This window comes from Cajanus cajan, chromosome 6 (genome assembly GCF_000230855.2).
Source record: "Cajanus cajan strain Asha chromosome 6, NIPB_CcT2T_4, whole genome shotgun sequence".
NCBI classification, from domain to species: Eukaryota; Viridiplantae; Streptophyta; class Magnoliopsida; order Fabales; family Fabaceae; genus Cajanus; species Cajanus cajan.
The window spans coordinates 7,630,392-7,648,655 of NC_138522.1; the positions used below are offsets into that span (position 1 = coordinate 7,630,392).

General features: G+C 39.0%; 3 protein-coding genes across 8 annotated transcripts; 2 read left to right on the forward strand and 1 right to left on the reverse strand.

Annotated features, from left to right (window-relative positions):
- Positions 1–1,062: 1,062 nt before the first annotated feature.
- LOC109799256 (protein TRANSPARENT TESTA 9) lies at positions 1,063–2,293 on the reverse strand. Of its 4 annotated transcripts, none has more exons than XM_083076646.1 (4): positions 1,977–2,293; positions 1,704–1,812; positions 1,460–1,583; positions 1,063–1,372 (listed from the first exon to the last, which is right to left on the reverse strand). In XM_083076646.1, exons 2-4 carry the CDS (start codon positions 1,747–1,749, stop codon positions 1,180–1,182), a joined length of 363 nt encoding a protein of 120 aa, XP_082932772.1. In that variant the 5' UTR covers positions 1,750–1,812; positions 1,977–2,293; the 3' UTR covers positions 1,063–1,179. The 4 variants fall into 4 exon arrangements, with proteins under 4 accessions (XP_082932772.1, XP_082932771.1, XP_082932770.1 ...); XM_083076645.1 differs by having other exon boundaries at positions 1,969–2,293; XM_083076644.1 differs by having other exon boundaries at positions 1,907–2,293.
- A 3,906-nt stretch (positions 2,294–6,199) lies between these two features.
- Positions 6,200–11,020, forward strand: TRP1 (tryptophan biosynthesis 1). 3 transcript variants are annotated; one of them, XM_020375607.3, is made up of 10 exons: positions 6,205–6,514; positions 6,587–6,751; positions 6,839–7,000; positions 7,081–7,164; positions 7,988–8,176; positions 9,001–9,091; positions 9,433–9,492; positions 9,606–9,724; positions 10,436–10,570; positions 10,655–11,020. In XM_020375607.3, the coding sequence occupies exons 1-10, from the start codon at positions 6,341–6,343 to the stop codon at positions 10,685–10,687; spliced, it is 1,212 nt and encodes a 403-aa protein (XP_020231196.1). In that variant the 5' UTR covers positions 6,205–6,340; the 3' UTR covers positions 10,688–11,020. The 3 variants fall into 3 exon arrangements, 2 of the variants coding, with proteins under 2 accessions (XP_020231196.1, XP_020231197.1); XM_020375608.2 differs by having other exon boundaries at positions 6,207–6,514; positions 6,608–6,751; XR_014434508.1 differs by lacking the exon at positions 10,655–11,020 and having other exon boundaries at positions 6,200–6,514; positions 9,589–9,724.
- A 1,045-nt stretch (positions 11,021–12,065) lies between these two features.
- LOC145958530 (uncharacterized) lies at positions 12,066–14,213 on the forward strand. The gene is made up of 2 exons (XM_083076029.1): positions 12,066–13,893; positions 14,020–14,213. Exons 1-2 carry the CDS (start codon positions 12,066–12,068, stop codon positions 14,211–14,213), a joined length of 2,022 nt encoding a protein of 673 aa, XP_082932155.1.
- Positions 14,214–18,264: the final 4,051 nt, after the last annotated feature.

The window sequence follows — 18,264 nt, forward strand, 5'->3', positions numbered from 1 at the left end:
ATTATATAATACACAAAATATATTAATATTTTAAAAAACTAACGACAGGGAGAGTTACTCACACCACAAGAAAAATGACTTATGCCTACACACAAAAAATGTCACTAAAAATCTAAATTCCATAGGTAAAAGTATCATGGACTTTGACCTACACACATTGAAGTTGTCAACTTTGAGGGGGCATATAGCTATAACTAATAGCCTATCACTATAAGTTTTACCTATAGACATAATTTTACCTACAACTACATTTGATTGTCACTATAAAAGCTACCTACAATTTGTATGCGTGGGTAAAAGTCATTAACTTATATTTACACTCCCTACTATAGGTAAATATCATTAAGTTGTACTTACATGTTATGACCGTAGGTAAAAGACATTAACTTATTCTTACATGCTCTGACTATAGGTAAAAGTATTTTTTATTTTATTTATTATTATTACTATTATTATTATTATTATACCTATATATATATATATAAATATAATATCTCTTATAGAGAATATGTGTACCCTATACAAAGTGTAGTTCAAATTTTATTATTATCTTGTATACAAAAAATGACATTAAAGTATAAAAAAAAAAAGTCAAATTTCATTAACTGATATATTGATATATCTAATTTAATATTTTGTTCTTGCTTAAATTTCATTAAATAATAAAAACTATATATACAAAACATAAAAACAAAGGAAAAGATAAGTAAATGACTTGACAAAAGTTGTTTTTTGATCTATATTAAAATAACATGAAAATTTTTACTTATTCACTTGGAGAACTAGAAGGGTTTGGCACATTCACTGTCAAGCATTCTGCATTGCACTTGGCAATATTATCATTATCTGGTTCTTGGCTTACAGATGTAAAACTGCGATCAGATATATAGCCATTGACTTTACCCCTAGAAAATGTTGTAAGGGCCTCTAAGGGATAAAAAAGTGCCATGACTATGGTATTTGCCAAATCTTTGATTTTGACTATCCTTAAGATGCAACAAAGTAAGTAGAGATAAGTGACAACACCACTTTGCATGTCCTGGATTAATGTGCTACTAAACATTAATAAGAACACACTGTATAATATTAAATCAAAATCCATCCAAGAAAGATCTTTTAGAGATCCTTGAACAGATGCAAATTAGATCACAGTGAACATAGAAACCAGAAAATGAAGTTTCATACATTAACATCCAGTAATCTCAGGGAAGGAAGAAGAATTGGAAAAATCAGAAGCATCAGAATGCTGTCTGTTATTAGCCTCCCAACATCAGGAATTCCAGCAGAGATAACGTCACTAAAGTAATACAGGTTATCCTCAATTTCATCTACAGCAGCAATAATTGCAGAGGTTGAATCTGGACCTGGATTTCTGTCTCAGTAACAATAATTTCTCTATCAGGAAAAAAGGAAATCTGAAGTTAATATACTAAAGAGAAAAGAAGCAATGATGTCTTACTTCAGTGTCTCAGAGACCAGTCTATTTAAATCCATACATTGATTCCTAAAGAATGAAACCAGGTTTGAGAAGTAATTAGTGTGAGGTGCGCTGGCTATATATCTATTAACACATTCATCCCCAACTGAAAATTGCACAGACAATTGTCAGAAAATTTAGTATTTTGCATCGTGACATAACTGAGTTCAGGAAAGAAACTTGGAGGGAGAAAGGCCACATAAAACAGTAAATCTTAGTATCTTACCATGATAAACATTAAGGGTCACAGTACGGACAGCAGTACGAACCATGCTCTCCTCATGAAAGGCAAAGCGTATTGCTTCAACATAGAGTGGAAATGAAACTATTTCATCCTAAATGCATAGAAAAGTAGAGTAAAAACCTTTGGACATGTAGAAAACAAAGGCAGAATTATCTGATATCTCCTTCACAACCAAATTGAATTACCGATTAAAAACAGATGGCCAACATAAAAATTAATAATCTCACAAAATGGATGTTACACTAACAGGACTACCAATTGTCCAACAGATTTCTTGCTCAAGTCTATTCACTTTGAATATCAACCTCAATTGCAGAAAATATCAAACAGAATTTTGTTGTATTCTGTTTATTATCAGAATTAATAAGTAATAGAATAGACACTTGGCAACCGGGAATTGATGAGGATGCTGGAATATGGAAGAGAAGGTGGCAGAGGGGGTACAGAATCACCATTAGTATAAGTAATTTGGGTTGTGGTGGCGGAGGGGGTATGGGCATTAGTGTAAGTAATTTGGGGTGGCTGTAGCCATAGGAGAGAGGTAGCATTTCTCATCTCTAAATCAAAACTGTTTAAGATATAATTACATAGATCCATTATATAAAAACACAGAAAATATACTTTTTTTATTCTGTGACAAGTGTAATGTTGTGTAAAAAAATCATAAAATAAATGTTGTTTTAATTTTTCAAAATAATATTAGTTATTATTTTCTATTTATATATATCCTTCATAATATAATTTATAAGTTATATTTGTGTTATAATATTTAATATATTTAAGGTTTTTTTCCAATGCAATTTTTTAATAATTTTTTTAATTAATCTTTTAAGACATAATTACATAAATTCATTATATATATATATATATATAAATAATATAAATAAAAGATACTTTCTCCACTCTATAACACGTGTCAAATGTTGTGTAAAAAAAAGAAATAAGTCATAAAATAAATGTTGTTTTAAATTTTTAAAGTAATATTAATTATTTTTTATTTATATTCTTTATAATATTGTTTATAAGTTGTATTTGTGTTATATTGTTTATAGCAAATAAGAAAAACATTATTTTTTTCATCTATTTAATAATATTTTTGATATATGTAGAAAAACTAAAATAACACTTGTTATGAGACAAAAAGAGTAGATAAGATAAGATTATCTTCCATGTATCATTTATGTAATCTCGTACCAGAAGTTAAAGAGCACTGAAACAATGATAATCCCAAATTTTTTAAGTTTTGTGAACAATATCTATATATAAAATTAGTATTTTAGTTATATAATATACTTGATAAAAAAATATTTTTATATAATTAAAAATTTAAAGATATTTTTAATGATTAAATTATGTTATAACTAAATTCATAATAGATAAATCCATATAAACTAAATTTTGAGTTTATAATCAATAATTTCAGTTTTAATATAAATTATTTTTAATTATTGATAATTTCTTTAAAAAAATCTGTTAAAATTTAATTAAAAACATAGGTAAAATACAGTAGATTAGAAGGTTAGATAAGAAAAATTCATTTACAGGCATAAAGATAAAAACAAATATAATTTAACATATTTGAGAGAGGATTTTTTTTAGTTAGTTGAAAAAATAGTGTGTAAAATTCATATTCAAATTTTGTTAAAATTGAACAACAACTTGAAGGTAATCAAAGTGTTCATATTTTAGTATATTTTGAAATGTAAATATTATGTCAATTTTGTTTTATAAGAATGAAGTATCAAATCATCTTAGATTAATATAAAATTTGACATATATGATCTAAGAGATATGAACTTTCAATCTAACGGTTGGATTTTCAAAATTTACATTTAATATAAAGTTATTGAGCGGTGTAACACTTAGTAAAAGTTACACCGGTGTCGTTTGAACCCTCCTCATATATATATATATAGAAATATAAATATATATACAGATCATATATTAGATTTTCATGATACAATAAAATTTGAATTATACTTGTAGTGACTAGTCAGGATAAATGAGCATCATCATAATATTAACCAATAAAAGGATATTTCACCTTCATTTCTTACTCATTTAAATCCCCAAGGTCAAACCTCCAGCTACAAATAATTCAAACTTTATCTTCTATGGCCATAGAACAATATTTATCTTCATAAATACGTGAAGAAATAATAACAATATGAGTCAAAGAGACTTTAACAAAACTATATCATAGTTAATTATAAATATATTTACAATAAATATATTTACGTAAAAAGAATATATTAATAGTACCAATAATATAAATAAAAATGACAATCATTATAAAATAATGAAACAATATAAAATATGAACACCTTAATAATTATTATAGACAAAAATAATCAAAGGTTAAGCAAATAAATGAGGTTAGGGACACCCCACTAAATAAATATACATAAAAAATAACATAAATAAATAAAAATAGTAGTAGATAAAATTTTAAAGAGATAAGGTTCTCCTCCCCCTTACCTGGATAAGCAAGAGCTAAAACTTGAGTAGAACCTCCCCCTCTAGATTCTCCATTTCTTTCCCTCTCTTTCTCTCTCTCTAAGATTTTACTATTTCACTCAATTATATAATTTTCACCCCTGATGCCCCTATTTATAAGCATTCTGACGCACCCGGAACGGCCCGTACTGAATTCGGAACGACCCGTTCCAGTACCTTCAAATGTAGGCAAATTTTTCAACTGGAACGGCCCGTTTCCAAAAAGTAGAACGACCCGTTCTAAAATTAGAACGGCTCGTTCTGAGTTTCTTTTTAACACACATTGACCATAAGCAGAACGACTCGTTTCTAACTTCACTTTCTAGGCATTTTTAGGATTCCGGAACGGCCCGTTTCCCTTTTAGAACGGCCCGTGCTGGAAAAACCCACACATGCCTTTTTACAAATTTAGAACGGCCCGTTTCACTTTTAAAACGGCCCGTTCCGGGCCAACAAACACAAGCCTTTTCAGAAATTTGGAACGGCCCGTTCCACTTTTGGAACGGCCCGTTCTGAGCCCAGAATATTATTTTATTATTTTTAATTATAAAATCCCTTTAATAATTCCATAAATATTTAAAATACATAATAATCATTCATTAAAATCTCTAAAATATTCTATATAAAAAGAACCTTTTTTTTTATTAATTAATAACTATATAAAAATATAATTTTCATAAATATAAAGTATAAAATTTGGGATGTTACAAGAAGAAAAAATACCAACTAAGAAATTTAGTTAACATCATATAATTTCATCAATCTCATTTAAAAATAACTTACTTTTCTAAATTACCCATCATTCAAATTTGATATAAAAAATAAATATAAATATTGAAAATATAACTCATTTAAAGAGATATTTTGGAGATAATATTATTAAATAAAATAAATCTAGTTAAAATTTATTTATATTTATGATTAACATTAGTTTTTGCTTATATTTGACATAGAAGGAAATAAACATTTTATCCATTAATTATTCACTTTTTTTTACAATTTATACAAAAATGAGATAATGAAACTGAGATAACGAGATACTATTACATTACTTCCTCTATCTTTATTATAAAAAACACACACTCGTTTTTGTTCTTAATTACATTATATAAATTATAATTATTTTTTTACTCATTTAATAATATTCTTCTTACAATATAACTTTTCAGTTGGGCTTTTTTTTTTTCTCCCATTCATAAAAAAAATAATTTAGAAAAATATTATGATATTAGTAAAATGTAATACATATAACTAATTTTCTTAATACTTTCTATTTTTTTTATCATAAGTAAAAAAAATTGATTTTACATGTATTAAGAAATTAGTTATTTGTATTAATTTTTACTAATCTTATAATATTTTTCTAAAAATTATCCCTATTAAAAATGACAAAAGAAACAATAAAAATATAACCGAAAAGTCATGCATTAAAGGAAAAATATTTTAAAGAGAATATCACTAAATGAAACAAAATAAGACACATTCCAAGAAAATTTGAAATAAGATAATTTGATTAAACATATATTCTCTTTGTTTGTTTTTATTTATCGAATTTTCAATAAAATTTTATTTTTATTTATTTATCATTTTCAAATTTTAAAATAACATTAATCGTAATGTTATCAATTATATCATTATATTTCACCTATATATTTATCATGAAACAAAAATGAAAAAGAATATAATAGTAAACATTAAAATTATTCTATAAAAATAATTTTTTTAATACATTCGTAAAAAAACTAAATGATTATTTTAAAGAAACATAATAATAATTGTACATTGAAATAAGAGTTTATTGAAATAAAAAAAAACAAAAGAAAAACTAATATACACTATCTATATATATATATATATATATATGTTTACATTTATTGGAAAAGGCAATGATAGAATAGGTATATGGATAAGATACAGAAATAGACGGTACGTACATATCTATTTACGTTGAAAGTGTAATTGAATTGAAATTCATGAATTTTGTGATGGTTTGGGGGTTGTTGTTGCATCGAACAACGGGTAACACAGGTATTCAAAGCTAAACATAGGCTATGGTTTGGTACTCTAAGTCAATATAAAAACCCAAATTATAACAATCTTATTGACTCCACCTCCACCTAATCATGGCGCAGCCTCTCTTCACTCCCTTCACTCCTCCCATTCCCTCCCTCAACCTCCAACCACGCCGTTTCGTTTCCCGCCCAATTCCTCTCCTCTCTCACACCACCACCGCCATTTCCGCCGCTAACCTCGCCGTTTCGCCCAATGCACCTACCTCCCTTCGCTCCCTCACCGAGGTCAATTTCTCGCTATTTTTTTTTTATTTTTTTTTTATTTTCGTTCTTCGCTGCTTTTATTTTATTGATCAGGATTACGAAACGCGGTGGCAGCTGATTGAGTCGCTAATCGGCGGCGTCGATTTATCGGAGGAGGAATCCGAGGCGTGTCTCGACTTGCTGCTGAACGAGGCCAACGAGGCGTTGATTAGCGCCGTTCTCGTGCTTCTCAGAGCCAAGGGAGAGACTTATGAAGAAGTAAGGTTTAACATTTTTAGTTCTGAAATTGACGCCGTCGTGATTGAAAATTTTGAATTTTTTTTTTTTTTTTTTGTGGATGCGTAGGTTGTGGGGTTGGCGAGGGCGATGCTCAAGCATGCGACGAAGGTTGAGGGTTTGGTCGATGTGGTTGACATTGTGGGAACCGGAGGGGACGGTGCCAACACGGTTAATATTTCAACCGGGGCTTCGATTCTCGCGGCGGCGTGCGGTGCCAAAGTTGCCAAGGTTCGTGTTGTTGATGGGTTGTGTGCATTGTGGTGTGAGTTGAATTGAAGTCATGTGATTGAAAATCTGTGTTTGTGCAGCAAGGGAACCGTTCCAGTTCTTCTGCGTGTGGAAGTGCTGACGTGTTAGAAGCATTGGGAGTGGTTATTGACTTGGGTCCTCAGGTTTGTGCAAATTACGTTGATATTGCTATTAAATGAAATGCAGATTGTCTAACAGCTTGGTTAGAATTGCATACTCGATCTGTGTGTATTTGGACTCGATCTGTCTGTATTTGGATCGGTTTTGAGTTGAACTCACTCTTTTGATGATTTCTGGAAGCAACAAATAGATAAAAAACATGATGAGTTCACGACAAAATACAACTATTTGTTGCTTCCAAAAATCATCCTAAGAGTGAGTTCAACTCTCTACCAATCCAAACACTCGTCAATTGGAAAAATCACGCCAAGCAAATAACAAGTTCAGTTGATTCAGAAGCTACTTCTTGTTACTTTTCGTGATGTGGAGAGAGTGGTGATCTGCGTTGTAGATTTGGTTTCAAACATAAACTAATACTAAAGTGTATTTCTGGTTAATTGTATAAAATAGGAAAATTACAAACGGACACCCTATTTTGGAGTGGAAAGAAGAGAGGGATAAGAAGAAAAAACAAAAGGTAGTAAGAGAAAACAATATATGTGTGATGTGATGAGAAAAGAAGATGGGGATTAAATGAAAAGAGTAGATATGAGATGGAAGAATAACGAGTGTCTGTTTACAAGGGTTGTAGAAAATAATAGTGGTGAGCTCGTTGTATATTTTGCCTTCATATATACAGGAGGCTAGCTAGTTAAGTTCTAATGTAAACAACGTTTACTGAATACATTTTTTATGTATGTTAACTGTATATTTTTATGTTTGTGTTCCATTAATAGAATTTATTGGGTAGAAATTTTCATAGATCGGTGTGTTTTGGTGATTGGTTTTTCTGTTCATTTGAATCAGGGGGTAAAGAAGTGTGTGAATGAAGCTGGAATTGGGTTTATGATGTCTCCAAAGTATCACCAGGCAATGAAGATTGTTAGGCCCGTAAGAAAGAAGCTAAAGATAAAAACTGTATTCAATATATTGGGTCCAATGTTGAATCCAGCACAGGCACCTTATGCGGTTGTTGGAGTATACACTGAGGACTTGGTAAGTTCTGTCATACAAATATGATTCGCAATGTATTTAAATAATCTTACTGGAAATTACTTTCTTATCACACTATGAGCATGTTTGTTTTCAAGCTTAGAAGTGTTTTTGAGAGTTTTTCTATTGAAAAATACACTTTATTTTCCGGTAGAGAAGTTCTCAAAAGTACATCTAACTTATATCCAAGCAGACTCTTTATTTACATGAGTGTAATCTTTGCAAGCAAGGATTTAGTTAAGGATTGAATATTTAATGAAGAAAGTAAAAAAAAAATATATATATATATATAGAAAGTTACTTGCTAAAGTTTGCAGTGTGAAGATTGATAATTGTGAAAGCAGGTTGGATTTTGAAGCAATCGGTATACATTGAAATTCTATGGACAACTTCATCCCTTTTCTGTAGTATCAACCTATTTTAGTCTCTTTTTTTTCCCTTCTTTATTTGTTAAAGATTCGTATGCAATCTCTGGCTCTTTTTTTTTTTTTTTTTTCTCCCTTCACAATCTTTTATGTATGTCCTTCCAAAGGTCTCTATGCTCAAATTAAAACTTTTAAATTGCCTTGAACCATCCTGTTTTGCTGAAGAGATTGTACAACAAATTGATTTTGACATGTTTTATCAGGGAATTATGTTTGAAAAATAAACATTATGGATTATGTATTTTTTGATAAACTTATTCCATAAACATTTGCTTTTGTTTCTTACTTTTGTATCTTTTCCTTGAAAAAAGAAAGACAGAGGCTGAATGGTTGAGGATCTAACTGTTTCTGCCTTTCTCCGTCTATGTCATCCCTGATAAGTTATTTGTGTCTTCTGGATAGGTCTTCAAAATGGCTAAAGCACTCAATAGATTTGGCATGAAAAGAGCTTTAGTTGTCCACTCTGAAGGTTTGGATGAAATGAGTCCTCTTGGTAAGAACTCCTGCTTGTTTTGCCTCTTGAAATTATTTTTGGTATCTAAGTCTTGTTTCGATAAACTTTCCCTTAGAGCTTATAGGAGAAGAATTAGGGAGGTAAAATAAATCAAACTTCTCTTATAAGTTAATATCCATGTACTTCAACTTTTGAAAAAGTTAGATGAGAGATTTTCTGGGAAGGTTATGATGAATAATTTAACTTTAAAGAGAAATTTGATCATTTTACCTCCTTATTTTCTCCTCTTACAACGCACAAGTGCTTGTTGATTTTTATCCAATCTGAGCTAAATCTGATTGGTGTGGTAGTTCTTGACCTCTTGTTTGCATTACATGCAGGACCTGGTTTAGTGCTTGATGTTACTCCAGACAGGATTGATAAGTTCTCATTTGATCCCTGTAAGCATGGTTTTATCAGTTTCTGTTATGAAGTAAATTAATCTTGATTGCATGCTACTAATTGAGTGCTATAATGGATCTTTTATTTAATATCAGATTGTTTATTGAAACAGTGGAGTTTGGCATTCCTCGGTGTAATATTGAAAACTTAAAAGGTGGTGGCCCAGAATACAATGCAGAGGTTCTGAAGCGTGTTCTAGGTGGAGAGAGAGGGCCTATTGCAGATGCTTTGGTGAGTATCTTATTTTGTTTTTGTTTAGTTTAGTTTTTTCTTTTTTATAAATATTTTAAGTATCTGAGAGGATGATATTTTTCTGCAAGTAATGGGAAGATGCTGGCCTTTGAATGAAACATATAAATGATGCTTTCAATACAAATTTAGCTAGAAGTTCATGAAATTTTTTGGTTGAGATGAAATATGTTCCGTTCTATCTTAAGTTTTCCCTGTTACTTTCAAATCTGTGCAAATTATTTTGATTCTAACCTAAATATTTTGTTTTGGGTTTATGGCTCTGAATGATAGAAAGGAAATATACCATTGAACCATGTCAATAACCTACCTTGATAGCTTTTTGTCTTTTTAATATTTCTTCCAGCATAGAACATTTTGCATCTAAACAAATCAAAGTTGTCCTGTTGATGAAACAGCAGCTACTTGTGTTCATTCTTTTCCGCTACCCCTAAGTTGAAGTTCTCGTTGCTTAACAGTGCTATTTTACTGAAATCCATTTAGGGGCATATTCTCTTTTGTTCTTTTCATATCAAATTTTCTCTGTGAAATACCGAAATTCATATTATGTCCTGCATAATATTTTGATACTTGCCTCACTCTTTATGATGCACTTGTCTCATAAGATATATTTTTTTAACCTTGTCTTACTTCTTATGAATGCACTAGTCTCGTAAGACATATTTTGATTATTTTGTACAAAAAAATGGTTAGATTCTCAATGCAGCAGCAGCTCTCTTGGTCAGTGGCCGTGTAAGGAACCTAGCTGAAGGGGTATCTGTGGCGCGCGAAACACAACAATCAGGAAAGTCTCTCAAAACTCTCAACCAGTGGAAGGATATCTCAAATGTGAGTTATGTTGGATACTGCAACTACTCCTTCAATTGCAAACTTGTGTTGGCTAACTTTCTTTTGCCTCTTTTGTTATTGCAGAAATTCAAAGATGATGTGGGCATGGATGCCTGAATCGTTTATGTAACTCAGGTTTGAGTTTTGTAAACTTGATTCAAACAGGAGGAGGAGGAGCACGGAAGGCCTCATACAATACATGTATTATTGAAGAAATGTACAAAAATAATGTAATGTAATACCAGTTGTAAAAGTATAAATCCTTCCGTACTGTGCAAAAAGGTTTTAGAATAGGAAAGAAGGGTCAGATATTGTTTCGAACTTTGAAGTTAAAAAATGTGAAATAGGAAATAGATTTTTTTTTTATTTGAAAAATAAAGAGCCATGAGATTTGATGTTAGATTTCATGGACAAGACGTGATGCTAATAAAATGCTTGTTTGGTGACGCATCCGAATCGTAAATTCTTGTGTCCAGGTCGAAGTTCCTTGTTGAAGCTTTCACGTCTTAAACAATATGAGCATGATTTTACTGCCTTCACAATATGTTTCCAGACACACTGAAAGCAGACTGAAGCAAACAACTATTGCCTTGATCTAGTGATAGGAACTGTTGCAAAGTTGCTTAGCCCAACCCAACTTCAGCAACACAAAGGCCCAAAAGATCCAAGAAACAGCCCAGTTGGCTAAGAGATATTGAATAAGTTCTGTAGCCCAAATCCTTTAGGATGAGCTGTTTCTTTTATTACCGGTAGAATGTAGGGCTCCACTGCCCTTCTTGCTGTATTTAAAGGACTTCAGTCCTATTTGAATATCATAGAGAAATATTACCAGTAATTCTTATTTCTTACAGTTTTTTTTTTCTTTGGTCAGAGCAGATCTTAAATTTCTATTAACGCATATAACTTTTTAGTTACCATGAGAATACTTATGGTTGATGCTTTTTTGTTTTTTTTTTTTTGTTTTGGTGTTACAATATAAATTATTTGTTTTAAAATATTTATTTATACAAACTTTATATTTAGTTATTGTACTGACCGCATTTCGCACCCGGGCTCTCAGCCCGGATTGACATTATAAGGATCATCCAGGGCACGCGTTGAACAACGTCAGCCCGGAATCCGGACAGATCACGCCCGAGCCTGGAGATTTCGTCCCAGGCTAAAACTGTTCTCCAATTATACCATATTATGTCACAACGTGATCATATCATATTATATGATATCGTATCATATCATATCTTATCTCAGGCCCAAGACAACCCTAACTTACACAAAGGTATGTGCATTATATATACGAGACTCATACTCATACAAACCCTAATTTTAGCATCGGAGTCTCTTTTGCAGGTACCTCCCCCATCTCGGACCACCAATACACCCAGCGAAGGAGGCTCACCAATCTTACCCGGCGGATCAGCTCTACAGCAAATTTCCGGTAAGAACATTTGGCGCCCACCGTGGGGCCGATCAGACCAAGCTCTCATCGGCCACCTGCATGGTTTCTACCAGAAGTCATATTAGACGAGCAACAGATAACACAAGCAACTCAACTACCATGTACAGCGATACCGCGACCCTGAGGCGTTTGGTCGAACAAGTCGAGCAGATGCGGCGACAGCACGATGCCGACCTCCAGAATATGCGTGCCCAGCATGAGAATGACCTCGCGGCGATGCGCATTGCTAACGAAGCAGACCTAGTGGCGCTACGCCCCGAGAACGAGCGCATCCGCGCCCAGCTCCCTCGGCATCGCCCCGACCAGCCACCGCACGACAGCGGTGATCATGAGGAGGAGGCGCATTCAGCCCCCCATTCCCAAGCAACCACCAGGGCACCACATTCACAGCCCGCCACGCACCGGTCTCATGCATCAACACACAGATCAGGGCAAGGCACCAGCAAGGCCCCCACTCACGTCTCCGAGGGCCAAGAGCCTTTCCGCCGTCATCCCTTTGTGAACGACATCATGGAGACTTCGTTACCCCGCGGGTGGAAGCCCCTCCACCTCGACCGCTACGACGACACTACGGACCCCGATGAGCACGTCGACGCGTACACGACTCAGGTAAACCTTTACACTAACAGTGACGCTATACTGTGCAGGGTCTTCCCGACCTCGCTTAAAGGACCCGCGCTCCATTGGTACACCCAACTGCCGGCAGGGTCCATTGACAGTTTCGCCACCTTGGTGCGGCGGTTCACGACACAGTACGCCACCAGCCGGCCTCACCACACAACCTCGGCCGCCTTGGCCAACCTCAGACAGAATGACGACGAGCCCCTACGGGCCTTCATGGAGCGCTTCTCTAACATATCAGTCCGGATCCAAAATCTAAACCCGGAAGTCGCCCTACACGCCATGCTCATGGCACTGAAACCCGGATCGTTCGTCGACAGCCTATGTCGCGACGCCCCCCGCGATATGGACGAACTGCGCGCCCGCGCCGCCGGCTACATTCAAATGGAGGAGCACGCGGCCTTCCGCGACCAGGTTCGCGGTAAGGGCCCCGCAAAACCAGAACAGGGCCACAAAGACAAGGTTAAAGTCAACAACGACAGCCAATTCAAGAAGACAGCCAGGACAAACAGAGCCGGGAGGTACGACTTCTACACCCCTCTGAACGCCCCAAGAGTCCACATTTTGGAGGAAGCCAGTAACAGCAACCTGCTAGACCTCCCATCACCCGGCCACACACCAAACAATGCTGACAAGTCCAAACACTGTCGGTATCACAGAAACTATGGCCATACCACAGACGAGTGCCGCACACTCCGGGACCGCATCGAGGAACTCATCCAGGCAGGACACCTCGGCCACTACATTCAGCGACAGCCAGGCTCCCGAGGTGGCTCCGGAGGCCGGGGACGCGGGAGAGGCCGCGGATCAGGAGCTCGGGGGGACCTACCCACAAGACCTCAGCAAAACGCCAATGGTGCAGTACAGGCTGAAATAAGCCAGGAGACCGAACCAGCCCCCCTGCGGGGAATAATCAACACAATTGCAGGCGGCTTCGCCAGAGGAGGTGCCAGCAGCTCAGCCCGAAAAAGACACCTCCACAGTATCAATTGCGCCCATTCCACTGCCTCGATCCCCTACAAGAGCTCACCACCAATCTCCTTCTCCGACGAGGACTACGCAGGGATCAGCCCCAATCAGGATGACCCCATGGTCATCGGGGTAGAAATCGCAAACTGGGAAGTCCAAAAGACATTCATCGATCAGGGGAGCTCGGCAGACGTCCTGTACTGGCCAACTTTCCTCAAGCTCGACGTCCCTCACTCTCTCATCCAGCCGCATACAGAGCCCCTAGTTGGCTTCGTCGGTGAACGGGTCCACACCCGCGGATACGTGGACCTGCTCACAACCTTTGGCACACCCCCGGACGCCAGAAGAATCATGGTCCGATACCTCCTCGTGGAGGCCAACACCTCCTATAACATCATAATAGGGAAGCCGACTTTAAATCATCTCGGCGCGGTGGTGTCCACCCCGCACCTCACCATGAAGTTCCCAGGAAAGGACGGAAAAATTATCTCCGTCAGAGAAAACCAGAAGACAGCTCGGCAATGCTACGCCGAAAGCCTGAGGATCTCCGCGTCCGGCAAGGAGGGCAAGAAGAGTCCCCCCACTACATGCCCCTAAACTCTAATTTCACATTTGTAAAAGCGAAACCGCGCACTCTTTTCCCGCCTCCGTCCTAAACGGAGAGGGTTTTTAACGAGGTACGACAGGATTATCTAATAATATTCTCCTTTTCGCTCACTCATTGCGTTTCCTTCAATATTACCGCATCAATTACTGTAAACACGAAAATAGAACCCCCGTAATCCAATCGCGCGCGTAAAACCCGAGGTCGAGCACGAACCCCAGTATCCTTGATAAAGGTCGAGTTCGAACCTTAAAAATGCAAACCCGAGGTCGAGCACGAACCCCGGTATCCTTGATAAAGGTCGAGTTCGAACCTTAAAAATGCAAACCCGAGGTCGAGCACGAACCCCGGTATCCTTGATAAAGGTCGAGTTCGAACCTTAAAAATGCAAACCCGAGGTCGAGCACGAACCCCAGCACTCTCGTTAAAGGTCGAACACGAACCTTAACCCATTCATTTGCAAAAATCCGAGGTCCAGTTCGAACCTTAATCAAACGTCAAATCCGAGGTCGAGTACGAACCCCGACGCTTTCTTCAAAGGTCGAGTCCGAACCTTAATGGAACCCGCTCACAATTTACGAAGTCAAGTGCAAACCTCGACGCTCTTGTCAAAAGTCAAGGTCGAACCCTAGTAACTCATTCGGAGGTCGAGTCCCGACCATATACCCGAAATCGAGTTCGATCTATGACAAAACATGCATGACCCTAAATTTAAGGGCGGACATGGACCACTTATCCAACCTACTACACTCCGGCTTGAGGTCGGCGCAATACCTCGACGCTAATAAATCAAGGTCATCAAGCCTCTACAGAGACACTCACCCAAACAGAAGTTCGAAGTCACGCCCGAACCTCGTTTAGCATACAAGGTCGAGTATGAGCCTCGATGCTCCCCCTTAAAGGTCGAGTCCGAACCTAGCCAAGTCGCCTAATTCAAAATCCGAGGTCGAATACGAATCTCAACACACACACGAATTCTCCCTTAAAGGTCGATACCAAACCACTAACCTGAGGACAACTTTGAACCCTGGCAAAGCACACCCCACTCTCGATACCGGGGTCGAATTCGAACCCCGGCACGACCAACTTAGGATTGAATTCTGACCTTGACTCCAGCCTACGGTCATTTATAAACTCTCACAACAATTACAAAGTCACAATTTGAGATCGAATACGAATCTTAACACATTCATCTACGGCCGAGTCCGAACTTCAGCGAAAAATCCTACTGAGCAAGCAACTAAAGCCGACCTCGAATCTCGACGTCACTAGCGCAAGATAAGAGGTATCACCCGATACAAAAGCATATAACAGACGCCAAACATGCGCTTCAAACAGCGCGAACAGCCAAAATTAAACCCAAAACGAACAAAATGGAGCAACATGCATACATGTATACAAGCAAAGTTCACACGATTCAGTACATCAATTCACGTCAAAGAGAAAGGAAACCAAAATTACAAAGAAAACCTAAGCGGAGGCATTTTCACTGGAACTGTCGTTAACATCGTCCTCCGAAACAATCCTCCCGCGACGGACCACCTTCTCCACATGCATCGAGGAGAAGTCGAACCCGGGAGCAAGAAGTCGTGCCTGGCGGGCAGCCTTCTGAAAGCCCCTCTTATGCTCTGTCACGATGGAGCGCTCCATCTCGACGAGCCGTCCTTCCACGGCCGCTTTCCCCGCTGCCAGCTCCACGAGCTCTACTCTCAGCGCAGCAATCTCATCCTCTCGACCACCCAGAATGGCCTCACTGTGGAGACGCTCCTCAGCCGCCGCTGCCAACTCCCCCTTTAGAGAGGCCACAACATCCTCTAAGACCCGCACCTGGTCACGGGAGGACGTCACCTCGTCCTCCAAAGAACGGGCCCGCGCCCGAGAAAAAGCGGCGAGCCCCTGCAGCTCCCCCACTCGAGAAGCATAAGCCTCATTGGACCGCAATGCAATCTCAAGAGATTTCTGCACCCGCGCAAGGTTGCTACGCGCGGTTCGGAGCTCAGCCTCCCGCCGCTTCGTCTCATCAAGAGCCGCGGTGAGAGCCTTATTATCCTCCCTTAGGATCTTGTTCGCCTCCTTCCATGGCTGAAGCCGGCCCTTCACCTTAGCCAGCTCCTGCTCTTGCTTGGCCAGCTCCTGCTCCCGCTTAGCCAGCTCTTGCTGCTGCTTGGCCAAGTCTTCTCGCTGCTGGCCCCACTTGGGTTTCCAGTGACTCATTATGCCTATCACCCTCTGCAGCATGACCTGGGCAGCATCAAAACTGTCCTCGGGACCGATCCTGTCAATCAATCCCTGGTCCTCGGAGCTCAACGAACCCTGAGGAAAGAGCCTCTCCGCAGTCACCCCCACGCTCCATAATGAATCCATATCGCCGGACGCGCTCACGTGATCCAGCCGCACCGTATCTATCCCCTTCCCAAAGCGATGGGACAGATATTGGGTCCGGGAAGGCCCCTGCGATGAGCCCGCCTACAAACACCAGTCCCGCATCACAAATAGATAAGGAGACATGCGAGAAAGCCACAAAAACAAAACAAAACAAAACAAAAAACTAGACTCACCCCAGCAGCCTGGGCGGCAAGCCCGGAAGCCTGCACCTCAGGATCAACGGCATTTCCCGCCTGCACCTCAGGCTCGGCGGCTTTTCCCGCCTACACCTCAGGCTCAGCGGTTTTCCCCGCCTGCAGCTCAGGCCCAGAGGCATTTTCTGCCTACAAAAAATCACCCAGATCAAACAGTAAGGCAACATAGCAAAAAGCCAGAGTGAAAAGTCCGAGAAGACAATACTTACCACCTTGGCAACTCGGACGGTCTGCTCGGACACGCAGACCTCCACCTCAGCAACGCCAACCCCGTCCTGCAAAGGGATCCATAACGCCTCAAGAAACAAAGACGGGGAATTAACATGGAAAACGCGTGCATATGATAAGCTACTCACCTCGGCGTCCGGTGCAGTAAGCCCGACACCCTTTACCACCTCCGCCGTAGCCACTAGCGAGGCTTCCTTGGCTAGAGGGCTGTCGGTGAGATCCACAGCGTCCACAGCCCGGGAGGTCGCCTCCTCGACATCGTGAGAAGCGGAGGTCCCCCCGACCTCCTCCTTCCCCCTCTTCCTCTTCCGGTGGGTCTTTAGGGAGACAGCATCCTCCTCCGGAGGCTCGGGAACCTCGAGCTCGGAAATATTATAGCGGTGTTTAAGCTGACGCCACAAGTTTCTGCCCATAATGCCTGCAGAAAAGAAACAGAAACACATCAATAACCGGCAACTACACAAGTCCTAAAAACCTACCAGAGCACATAATACTCACTCTCTAGGCCCCTCTCCCTGAAAGGCGAATTCGCAAGCGACAAGACGAGCTTGCAATCCAACGGACGAGGGAGCGCGGCAAGATTCTTGATGGCGGCCGTCTCCGCGGCCGTCACCTTCAGATCCCCCAAACCGTGAAACCGGGACGGCTTGGGACACCAATAAAATGGAAACCTCGGCAAACCGCCGAAGTAGAACACCTCGTCTTCCAAAGGGTCAACACCCACAAGGGCGACCCGGAAAAACTCCTGCTTGAAATTTTTGTACGATTGGGAGTAGGGAGTAAACAAGCCCCCATCCCTACTCCCGCTCAGGGACAAAATGCCATAAGGCGGAACGCCCATCTTCAACTGATAAAAATGAAGAAAGACGCGAAGAGACACCTCTATACCTAGAACTGTACACAAGACCTGAAAAGCCCTCAAAAAACCCCAACTATTGGGATGCAACTGGCAAGGAGTCGCGTTGATAAAATTCAAAAAATCGCACTCAAACTGGGTAAAAGGAAGACAGACATCCAAATCCCTAAAAAAGCATTGATATACATAGAAATGAGGGGGATCAGTAGACCTCCCCATATACACGCCCTCATCAGCCTGACAGGGCTGAAGCCGAATCATGTGGGAAATGGAGGAATCGCAAACCCTATGCGCTCTCCGAAACGCATTCACTTCGAGGAAAGAGCGAAAAATGCTCTGAGCCTCGGCCACCTCGCGTTTGACCCAGTCGTAACCAGGAAC